The sequence below is a fragment of the Parasteatoda tepidariorum genome, chromosome X1 (genome assembly GCF_043381705.1).
Source record: "Parasteatoda tepidariorum isolate YZ-2023 chromosome X1, CAS_Ptep_4.0, whole genome shotgun sequence".
NCBI classification, from domain to species: Eukaryota; Metazoa; Arthropoda; class Arachnida; order Araneae; family Theridiidae; genus Parasteatoda; species Parasteatoda tepidariorum.
In genome coordinates, this window is record NC_092214.1 from 70,758,304 (window position 1) to 70,770,993 (window position 12,690).

At 26.1% G+C, this 12,690-nt stretch overlaps 1 protein-coding gene across 3 annotated transcripts in view; it reads right to left on the reverse strand.

The window, feature by feature from the left end:
* Positions 1 to 3,361: 3,361 nt before the first annotated feature.
* Positions 3,362 to 12,690, reverse strand: part of LOC107455457 (L-asparaginase) — a 43,523-nt gene continuing 34,194 nt past the window's right edge. For 2 of the 3 annotated variants that reach the window (XM_016073033.3, XM_043050159.2), the window contains exons 10-14: positions 11,222 to 11,332; positions 8,419 to 8,514; positions 5,600 to 5,847; positions 5,431 to 5,530; positions 3,362 to 5,346 (exon numbers count right to left, since the gene is read on the reverse strand). In XM_016073033.3, the coding sequence (XP_015928519.1) occupies positions 5,188 to 5,346; positions 5,431 to 5,530; positions 5,600 to 5,847; positions 8,419 to 8,514; positions 11,222 to 11,332 (714 nt within the window). In that variant the 3' untranslated portion in view covers positions 3,362 to 5,187. The remainder of the gene's footprint in view (positions 5,347 to 5,430; positions 5,531 to 5,599; positions 5,848 to 8,418; positions 8,515 to 11,221; positions 11,333 to 12,690) is intronic. The other variant, XR_001585572.3, reaches the window with a different exon arrangement.

The window sequence follows — 12,690 nt, forward strand, 5'->3', positions numbered from 1 at the left end:
TATCACAGTATCACATTTTTTATACCCTAGACTTCAGATTGTTCCCTGAAGAACGTCCTTTCTTCCAAAAAAGAAAAAACTATTGCAGATTGTTGTGTTCAAACAAGGTTAGATAAACATAATGATGAAGTGGAACATCTCACCTTGTGTTGTTAGTCCCGATCAACAACATTGATATTTTGTGGAGTTTTTTAGAAAACAAAGTCTGGGTTTTGTTTTCTTATCCATGCTCTGCTACCTAAACTTGAGACTGTTCTGCAAGAGGAATGACTGAATTCCCTTCATCATTATGAACAATGTTTGTCCCAATTTGGAGCAAGCTGCGATTGGGCCAACTCCCCGCTAATAAAAATTTTGCATTCTGTCACAGATTGCTTCAATTATTTTGTCCCACATCCCGTATTTTAAGCAAGTAAAACAAAACATTCTACAACAGCATGATGTGGGTTAGGGGGCCCCAGAGGTTAAGGCTCTGCAATTTTGTGACAAACTGCATTAGAGTGGCTATGTAGACACATAATAAGAACAAATTTAAAAGTTTATATGTCTGATTAACTAACTTATACAATAAAAATTTAATTTCAACAGTTAATAACTTTCATCTGCAATGCCATGTCAAATAACATTAATTTTATATCAAAATGTATAATACTGTAGATAAATATCATAATTCTAATTCAACAAGAATCACGTAAATTTAAGAACAATAGCTTCTATTTCATAATATATTAATGGCTTGTTAATGTAATGGATGTGAAAAAACAGCAGCACTTGCAAAAAAGGTATGTTCAGTATAACTCACCGGTCTATTTACATTTAGGCATACATATATTTGTCATTACAGCTTTTGTTTTGCACGGGGTGGAAATATATATTGGTAATCTGTTTAAATTATCAATGTTCATAATTTTGAAGAAAATTTTTTTTCTTAACACATTGCTGCAAATGACAACTATAGCCATCCTCAATGTATCTACTCTCTCCAACCTTAAGTGGATCAGTTAATTATCACTTCTTTTTTAAAAACTAATTCCTCAATATCAGATTCATTGAATATCAAATTTGGAATAAAGAATTTTTGTGAAACCCTGTTCCTGCTTATTTAATTAATGAAAAAGGATCATTATTAGTATGGAGAGTATTAAGGCATTTATTTGTTAATTATTCAGCAATACATAAAAAAAAGATGTAATATTCAAGATAACATAGTTTTTTCATTTGTTTGGGAAGAGAAAAAAATATGGTGAGCAAATGACAGTTACAGCCATCATAAGTTTCCATTGAAAAGCTGTGACAAAATGTAATAATTTTTACTTTAAAATATATGACTGACGCTTAATTTTATAAGGCAGTTATAGAAAATTGGACACAAAATGTGTTTCTGAGTACTATTGGCATACTAAAAAGTGTGTGGCAATGTTAAGCAGGGCAAAATAAAGAAAGGATCTGTATTTCTTAGGAAGCATAGATAAACAATAGTTCAAACGATATGAAAAAATTAGTTAAATACTTGAAATATAAGCTATCATAATATTAATCTTTATAGAAACCCCAATTTTAGAAAAAAAATACCATCAAAGGCGACCCAAAATTATTATTATTTGGCTTTCAATTGAAATTCCAATGTTCAATATCTAAACACAAGGACCTTTTTTACTTAATGTGTTGAATTTGTAAACTTTGCACAGTGTTTTGACCTTCAATCAATGCTCAATGGGTTTACTAACAATTTAAAAGTTAGAATGCTGATAGTGAAAAGTAAGATTTATTTACTAAAAAATTTAGCTTTGCAATTGAGTAACTTGCTGTTATTTTAGGTGGATAAACTTTATAAAATTATGTTTACATACACCATTCTATTCTATACAATGTTTCATATAGAATAATTAACAATGCTAGTTTGTTCTGTTGAGGTAATTGTCAGAACGTGCAGGTTTTTCAGTGGCTCTAATGTATAAAACAACTAAGTACACTTGAAAAAGTGGAGAGGATAGTGACACTAAAGCCTCAAGTATATATTATGTTTTTTTCTCATAAGAGAAGGGTAACAGGAATTCTAAATCAACGGAACTGTTATCAATTTAGATCACTTAAAATATCAAGCAGATTTATTAATCATACAATTCATGATTATGCAGATTTTACATGCAAATAAATATAGTAGCTATTCATGTCAGAATTTAACAAGAAAGAGGTATGTTTAATGATAATAATTACGTTTGGTAATTTTTTTTATGTTACACTAAGATCTGTTATTATTGATTGGACTTTTAAAAAATTTAAATCCACAGCTAAATCTCAATTTCTTTTGTGACATGAAACGTTTTGAAAATGCAATAACGTTCCATGGCTGTTTGTAAAATATTATGTAATTGAACAAGAACTATCAAAAGTAACTTCTAGATTGTCGGAACACTACTATATTTACAATAAAATAGTAAAATATTTGCTCAATTTATAAATAAATTTCAATGGAAATTGTTGGTTAACTCAATTAAAAATGTATTAAAACTGGATCAATCATTAAATGTAAAAATTTTCTAATCAAATTTTTTATTATTTTTTTTATGTATAAAAAAAAAATTTCTAATGCGTATGATTTTATAGAGTAAATATTTTTTTAAAAACTGAAAGTAGGAAACGTGCTCCTGCAATTTTTAGAGTTCAAATACTAGTTAGATTAGAAGAAATTTTAAATAACAGACTAGTAAGTTATTACTTCCTGTTATAGTCACTGTTAACATTTGCATCTCACAGAAATAATATGAAGCTTTTTGACATTAAAAAACTGTATACGTATTAACATAACTAGATATTTATATACTAAGATTAGAAAAGTAAAAGTTTTTTAAATTTTGCTTGGCAGTTTTTTAATGGTATGGCTAAAAAACATTTATTTTCGGTGATGAAAGTATTAAAAAAGGAGGATAAAAACAAAATGCATTGATTTAATTAATTTAAATCTAGAAGTGCGTAATTGCTTAATATGCAAAATATTTATGTGTAGGTGTATAATTTTAAAACCTAACAAACATTTTTATTCCGTTAATTTATCCGAAATTTCACTAATTGTTAAGATTAAAATTTTCAGTTTAGCATCAACACCAATTTTATATCAACGACAAAAATATGCCCCCAAGAAATAGTGACTATTCAACTTTACATGTCTACTCTAAACCACCAAAGCTTTTTTACTGTTCTAATCATATGTCTGCTCTCTGCCACCACAGTAATGAGCGATACTTATCTTTCAGTACTGAACATAAGTTATGTTATTATTGTTTACTTAAGTCGACATGCTATGGAAAGATTTAAAATTCAAAATAATATTTTTCAAATTGTGTTTAAGAGTAATAAAGGCTTTCGTCTTCGAAAAAGAATAGTTTTATTTTTCATTCATCATCTTACATATTATGTTTGTCCAACAAAAATTAATTCAGATCAGAGTGCAACTTATATATAAATTGGATACAACTACAAAGGATTTATTTGATTAATTCTGTTCAATTTATAAGTTTCAAAATTAAAATTTCAATAGAGATTTTTATAAATTTTATATGAATATCTTATTCTAAATACATTATTTTTTGTTAAGTGATTGAGCTTAAAAATTCAGTATGAAAGATAGGCTTAAAAAAAAAGAAAATCAGGTTTTTTCATTGTCAAGCAAATACAGTAGAACCTCCTAATAAAGAACACGTTTATTACGATTTATTCCTTTTTTGATTAAGTAATAATGTTTTTTTAAATTCTTCTGTATTCTTTAACATATTACATACTTCATTTTTACTTATTTCAAACTTCTGTATTAAAATCACTTGAACTAAAACTACACTTCACAACCTTCACACTACATCACAGCCCACGCAAGAACTAAGAATGTTAGAAATTTTCACAATATGCACGTTGGAATGTTCTTTAGTACTAGCAACCAATCATTTTCATCAGATGGACTAGTCATTTGAATTTTGACCGCTGTTTTTACTAATTGATCCCTATAACCCACAAAGGCAGTTCCTGGGTGGTTATGCATACTCACAATTCTTTGAATGAGATATTCCTCTTAATTGCACCATGTCATGCTTTTTTTCTAATGTATTGTTTTTCTTTCCTCAGAAGCACCAGTCATCAAAAGGGAGATATAAATTAATAAAGAGTATTTTGTTCCTTCAATAGAGGGTGTCTCTTTTTGGAATTGTCCTTAACAGGAAGTACTATTGTAGCTACTCATGTGTTCAATATATTTTTTTTTTGGGGGGGGGGAATCATGATGCTTAGAATAGGGAGAAAAAGATGAGATATAATAAAATATAGCAAATGCATTGAAAGCAAAAACTTTTTTATAAATCATTTAGATTGATCCTCAGATTCTAAAGGTAAATTTCTTTAGTCTAAAAATACTCAAGCAAAAACGCATAAAAATAAACTAATTAAAAAAATGTAACACTAATAACTGAGGTTAAAAGACATATAATAGACAAATTTCAACAAAATAAGCAAACAAAAACAAGTTTTCAAAATAAATCTTTGGTTCAGATTGTCCCTATAAAGAATATAATATGCCGATTTCACTCATAGCAAAGGGGTGTAAGGAAGCATATGCAAATATGGAGATGCGAACAAAAACCTGATTGGCTAGTTTATAAATCATTTTGATTGACCCTCAGATTCTCAAGGTAAATTACTAGAGTTTAAAAATACTCAATCAAAAATGCATAAAAATAAACTAATTAAAAAAGTGTAACACTAACAACTGGAGTTAAAAGACATATAATAGACAAATTTCAACAAAATAAGCAAACAAAAACAAGTTTTCAAAATAAATCTTTGGTACAGATTGTCCCTATAGAGTAATATAATATGCTGATTTCCCTCACAGCAAAGGGGTGTAAGGGAGCATTCACACACCATGTTAAAAATCGCCTATGCAAATTTGGAGATGCGAACAAAAACCTGATTGGTGAGTTTTTCCTGAGTAAACTTATTTCATTAATCAGGTTTTCGTTTGCATCTCCCACTTCGAATATACGAATTTTTTGCATGCAGTGTGAATGGCAATTAAGCCTGTCATATTTTCTACAAAACTGGCATAGCATATGCTATTTAGTAATAATTCAAAACTGGTAAATGAAAGACGCTTTTAGCATTTTCTGACTAGAGACAAAACTATAGTCATTAAGAGGCAGATCAAATATTAACATGCTTCTCAAATATATCTAGAATCTTATTATGTTTCAGTATTTTTGCAACATCAACACATGTATTACCATATAAATCTTGAACAGAAACATCAACAGAGTATTGTAGCAAAAATGAAACTGCTTCTTCAAAATTCATTTCAGTAGCCTAGATTAGAGAAATTTTCAAGGTTAAAATAGAAAAAAAAAGAAGAAAGAAACAGAAAGTTGTAAAGTATTTTTTAATACTCACATAGTGAAGAGCAGACCTTTTTGTGAAGTCTAGTTCATTTAAATCTGCCCCAGCAAGCCGAAGTGATTCAAGTCGGCGTAAATTATTTTCTTTGGCTGCACTAAAAGAAAATATTATGTTTAATGGGCATTTTTTTACTTACACTCATTTTAAATTAAAAAATTCTTACCGACATAACATTTCTCCTACTGTGGTAGAAGGTAAATTTAGGTAGCCACCAGCTTTAATAACTAATTCAATAACTTCGTGATGATCATTTTCAACTGCATTCATTAAGGGAGTTCTGTGTTCTCGATCCCGCATATGAACACTAGCTCCATGCTTTAGTAAGTATTCTACAATGCTTATATTGCCATCAGCACAAGCAATATGCAATGGAGTTCTGTAATCATAATCACATGCAGAAAGGTATGCTCCCTAGAATTGAATCTTAAATTTAAAAGAAGCAAATAAGCATACATGCAGAAGGTACAAAAATGTCAAAGTTGATTCATCGTAATAATCAATTTAAAAAACTATAAATTAATAGTTTCAACAGTTTAGAGAAAAAACTACATATTGTAGTATGGATAGATTTTACTTCCCGAAGTCTTTCTTTTTCATACAAAGCACTTGAGTATAAATTTCATTGAGCAAATAAGTAAATGGTCTAAGAAAGATGAATGTAGATGTTTTCCTCTGATAACGTATTTAATACTTTTTCATCCCTCCCACAATATTATTAACTGATTCAAATTATTTCCTTTATTTTTGGAACCCTCATATGCTGATTTATTGATTATAATTATAATAGAATGTACTTTACAGTGCTTTTTGGCTATAATTTCTTCCACCAATTACTCCACTTTTGAAATAATTGTGCAGAACTGCAGAAAATAATAATTAGACTTTTTTCAATACAGTTAAAAGAAAGTGCCAATATCAGATGATACTAACAAATGAAAATATTAATATCAGTGGAAACTTTTAAAAGAAGTAATGAATGAAAGTTTTGATATACTTTTCCAATGTCCTTATCCAACTGGAATTGATGACAGTTTTTTGTTCCTAGCTTTAAATATCCTAGAATTAATTTTAGTTAAAAAAAATAGTAGCATGTTAGTAAGAAAAATAACGTTCTTGATTATTTGTGCATGAATTTTATATAGTAATATCTCAAAAACTTCTCGTCTATATTTTGCTCTGGCAATTTTTCAACACAATGATAATGAAGATAATTTCATTTCAGTAATTTTATATACTCAAAAAAATACTTAAATATAAAATTAGCCTTCATTTAATATAAATAATATTTAATAATAGTTTAAATAAGATGGCAAAAAGCTGTCCAACTGTTTGTCTTGGCGCATACAGCTATTGAATAATTATTTTAGCCGAAAGATATATATTCATAAGCAAATGAGAAAAAAAGTAAAATTATGTAGAAGTGAAATAATAATTTTAAATACCATTTTGAGATTCTTTTTCTAATGTAATAATTTTTATATTCACATTCGACAAACAGCCTTCAATTTCAAAAAAAAGTGTGTTTCTCAACCAAATTTAAAATTGGTATTTAATTATAACAGTAGAAATCAAGATTAATTCTGGCACAAGCAGGGAAAAATTTACCATTTCCCAAAGACTAAAAATTATAAGGGGGGAGAAATTATCTTATTTTTTATTTCTGAAACATATCGAATCCTTCAGCAGACTATATTTTGTTTGGTTATATACAATTTAAAGTCACTTTGAACTTATCTCTTAAAGAAAATATTAATTAATAGTGAAATATGTGCTTAAAAGATGGATAATTTAAAATTTAAAAACAGACACACTTAGAAACAGATATTTAATGCTTAAAAGATGCATTGTTAGTTTCCTTATTTTTTCTCTCAAATTTACTAAGTAGTCCTTCATAAAAAACTGTGTTGCATATTTTAATTGATAAAAAAATTTGTCAACAAAAAATAAACATTAAACATCTATTTTCCAAGTATGACCAATGAAAAATAAGGAATAATGGATAACATGGTGCGATTGGAGGCGTAGATGACTAATTGAGGAAGATGAAAACAGGATCATAATCATAATAAAACTTTTATTCAGTAGTAATTGTAGAGTTCAGGATACAAAATTAAAAAAATATTTTATCCAAGTAACTTTTGAAGTGAAATAATAAGTTTTACATAATATCAATAAGGACAGGCCCTGGGTGATAAAATGCCCTATCTAGTCAAAAGTCAAATTAAAAGTGAGCATTTAATCAATGCTTCGTAATACAGGAATGATCCATTACCAAAACAAAAAAAAAACACTGCCAAAAGAAAAGCCAATTCAGTCAATCACACAATATCTCATGTTAATATTTAAATAATTTGGCCACAGTTTAAACACCAAAAATACCGTGAGAAATTACTTTAACCTAGTAACTGAAGCATTTTTGTGGTTAGAGAAATTAAGCAGCTTAAGGAATAAAGAGTTAAGATTTTGATGTTCGATTTAGTTGAGACGGTGAATTAATGAATTATACATTTATATTGAATTAAAAAGTTAGCCGTTATATTGATTGTTAAGAAGATAGTAAAATATTTATATTTGCTTTTTATAAAATGTAATAAAAACTAAATAATTGGTTTAATTTAATTAAAATTAGATTAAGAATGATTAAAAAATTTTAATTTATGAAATTTAAGAAATTTTAAAAACTAAAAAGCATTAAATGTCTATAATGGCATCACACCATTTTACCTCACTTCAGTTAAAAATAATTGATCAAAAAATGTGGAAAAGAGGATGGTGTAAAATAATTATTCGTTTAAGAAAAATCTCTTAAAATGTACCTTAATGTGTTCTATAAGTATGAGACGCAAAAAGAAAAGAAAAATTTATAATCATTTTCAATTATGTTAAAAATCAAGACCACTATATCTATGTATTTATGACCAAATTAAACACCTGACCTTTATAACTTCAAAAAAAAAAAATAAATAAATAAAATCTACTTACAAACTGTCTCATAATTTCTAACTTCTCAAGATTACCATCAGACACTATGCTACATAAGATAGCAGGAGAAAGCGCATCTCTTAAAGCATCAACTTCCTATTAAATAATTTTACAACAGAATATAGGCAATCTAAAAGCAAATGCAACTGCAAAATAAACATCAGAAGCAAAAAAAATTTAAAAAAAATTTTAGCACTGCATATATTTTTTAAAATGTATGGTATTTAACAAAACAGTTATAAAGAGAAGGTTATAGTGAAAAAGTATGTTCCTAGTCATATATTATGTGAAATATGTCCGAGAAAAGTTTAATAATCATGATCAAATATGGAATAAATTTTAAATATCAATTTTTCAAATCAAAAGTAGAAGGAGGAAATACATTGCACTGAAAATGTTTATCATATTATGAATATATTTCTTAACAAAGCCTAAGCATCAAAAACAAAATTACTAAGTATAATATTTAAATATTACATTAAAAATTATAATAGGACAAAGTTACTTATATAGAGAAATATCATAAATGAAAGGATAAGTGACAATACATTAAATTATCTATTATTTCTAATAAATGAAAAGTAGTATAAGGAAATAAACTGAATAAATATACTTCTTAAAATAAGCTTAGACAAGAATATCAAACTTATATAACTTAATTGCATACCAATAAAGTAATCAACATTTACTTTTAATGGCATTTAATCATATTAATAATTTAGCTATAGATAATTCACTAGCTAAGTTTTCTATTAAATGATTTATATGTACTACAAAAGTAAAAATTTGTATTTGTCAAAAAAAGAAAGAATCTGTATTTGCCAAAAAAAAGTATGTTTAATCAGAAAAATTTATTTTAGTGTCCCAATTTATCGCATAAAATCATTTTGACATTTTAAAAATGTAATTTACACTTATAATATAGCATATTTAAAATGTTTCCACTAAATTGCAAAATTACATCTTGGTACATAAAATCTGTTCATTAGATGAAAAGTAATTCAAGATGTAGAGTTTGTTATTTTATGCTTTGTTGATTTTAATATGCTTACACTTTACCAAACATGTTAAAATTTTCCTAACCTTATAACTTTACCGAGGTACTGGATTCACTTTGTTGATGTTTTATTTCTTAACTTTTTTAAATATACTAACAAGAATATAGCTAATAACTAAAATATTAATTACTAAAATTTATACTCATAATAAATGACTCATAATATATGATGAACACATGAATATTCATACACATACATGATACATACACACACATGAATACTCATAATAACACTACTAAATTGAAAAGCTAGAAAATATAGTACTTCCTGATCTCGAAAGAATCAAAGTTAGGTAAAACTAGTATTTTAAACGTGAAAAACATAGGAAAACTGAATAATCTTGATTTAAACTGAATTATATATTGGAATCTTAATTATATTGGCAAACTCATAGCATACAAAAAATACATCAGTAAAAAGATTCCTTAATTAGATTCCTCAGATTGCACTTAAAAAGTCTAAAACAACCTTTAATGATTATAACTTTTAAATTCTACTAGCTCTTAAACAATTTAAAAAGTGCATGATAAAAAATAATTTGCAGGAGTTATTTTCCAGTCATCAACACTTTCTATTTGATATAGTGTCTTCAACTACATACATTAAATTTCCATAAAAATTTCAAACATTCTATTATTTTCTTAGTTTAACCAACTGTTAAACCTTAGATGAAATGACAAAAATGATATTTTTAATGAAACCTAATTAGTGAATATTTTCCCAGTATACTACTTTGAAGACTTTAAATATTCAATGATAAACTTTTCTTTTTCCATAGGTAGGAATAAAGTTTTGATTTGATTAGTTTTTAATATATTTCATTCAGTGAATGCTTGTAAAAAACTGTGAAAAATAACAAAGTAACAGAAAAAAAGGTAAAACAATAAAAAACAAGAAATTGATAATAAATGACATAATTTAATAAAGTAAAACAAAAGCTAATTTTAATTATAAAAAAGAAACACTAATACAAATATTACTTGGTAATAACAGCCAATTCAACAAAAAACTAAGATATTTATTATGAATTGCCTTGTTTTAAAAAATTAAGTGTTTGTTTGTTGTAATAATGAAAAATTGGTGTGACAAACCCTATAACAAACTTAGTGTGCAATGTTTGCAAACTGATTTTTACTGAGAAATAAATATAGGTATGCATTTTATTATATAAAAATACCAAGAAAATGTTTTAGTCATATGAGAACTAAATATATCAGAATAACTTTTAAAGCTCTTTTATGAAATCCTATACTATATATCTAAAAATTTAAGTTTCATTTTAAAAATATAATTTTAACTTTTCCTTTTTAAAATAACTTATTTTTAATGCTAAAAATATTTGAATCAATATTACAATCAAATGCAATTATATCTAATGAAGTCAAAAATTCAAACGTTTAATATTTTTGTATGTTAGACTCTTTTTTTCTTTTTTTTTTACAAACTTAAAAGAAAAACATAATTCAAAGAAATTAAAAATTTTGATTGAAAAATGAGTTTTGTATTTAATTTTAAAGTAATTTTTTTTAATATTATATTTCAGATAACTAATCACATACCAAACTAAAATTAATTTTCTTCAATAATTATTAACACAAACATTTTACTGACAGTTCCCTGAATATATAATAATTCAGTTACAGAATTTCCCACAATATTAAAATCTTTTGTTGTAATCTTATAAACTTGAGAGAAAGTAAAATACAACTTTAAAAAATTAAATAATACATAAATTTAATAGCTACCTCAGAAGATGACAACCGTAATGTTCTAATCACAGCAGTAACAACATCCAAATCTTCAAATTTCATTTCCTTGTAAATGGTAAGTTCACCACGCAAGTTTGTTTTCATCATCTTCATATAAAAGAGCAGAAAAAGTATCAATTCAATATCTTTGCATAATCACTATTTTAAAAAATACAATAATTTAAATTGGTTATGTATTAAATTTTTATGAAAATAGCTTCATATAATGAAATAATTGAGGGTATGGGTTCTAAGTGACATTTTAATAATTTTAGGTAAATTAGCTTTAAAGTTTATATTTTGACAATAACAATGAAGACTATGTTTTTTTTTAAATTTCTTGTCCATAAGCTTCTAACTATAAATAAACTATAAATCTATAAAAAAAAGTTTGAATAGATTGATATTCAATCACACTCGCTACTCGCAAAATATCAAATTGTCTCACCAGAAATTGCATTTCGTCGTAGTTAAAATCTCTTTTTGGCTCAGTTTGTCTCAGCCAAAATTATTTTTTTCACTCAGTTTATCTCAGCTAAAATGATTATTAATCAGTTTGATAACAATATAAAGATAATTTTCAGGATCCATAAAACCATTAATAGCATACTAGGAGTACTACAATTATACATACATTCACTATTGCTAGGATTTTAAAAAACCTGCATGTGATTGATAATAAGAGTCCACAAAATTGTTTTATGGACTCTGTTGTTTTCATATATATTGCATTTATCATTTATGCCAATGAATAGTATCTGTTCCAGAATTTTACAAAGTAAATTTTAACTTTCTTATTTTTTAAAATATAATGGTGTTAACTTTCTAAAAAGAAATATCTATTTAGTTTCAGTAATTCAAAAGGGAAAATACCCATTTTATTTTGAGCTCAAATTTCATCTCAAAATATATAACTATTCAGTTACAATGAAAGGTCTACAGATTTCAATAATTAAAAGAGAAATTCAGTAATTAAATAATGAGAGTTTAAGAAAATGCAAATAACACAAAAAAAAACACTCTTTGATAGAATTCAGGAGGTGCAGTGAAATTTTGAAATATTTTAGGTAGGAATTTTTCAAGAAAATTTTAGGGAGCACTTAATAGCCAAAAATTAGCATATATACATTTTTATATCAAAACAGAAATATTTAAAAACTATTATAAACAATTTAAAAAGACACATATAAATATAATTTTCTTTCTAAAATGACTTGCATCCTTTATTAAGTATAAAAGTAAACTTTTTAGTTTATTGGCATTGACTAGTAGATTGTACTTTCTTGCATTCACAAGATTAGTTAGTTGACTATGTTCTTTTAATTTGTATAGCTAAATATACAATCATAAAATGTGATTATGAATGCACTTAGTAATTGTTTAAATGCAACAACTGTAGAAAAATATATCACATCTTTACAGTAACTAATTCAAGAAAAAACTTAATTCTACTTCTTTCTAGAATC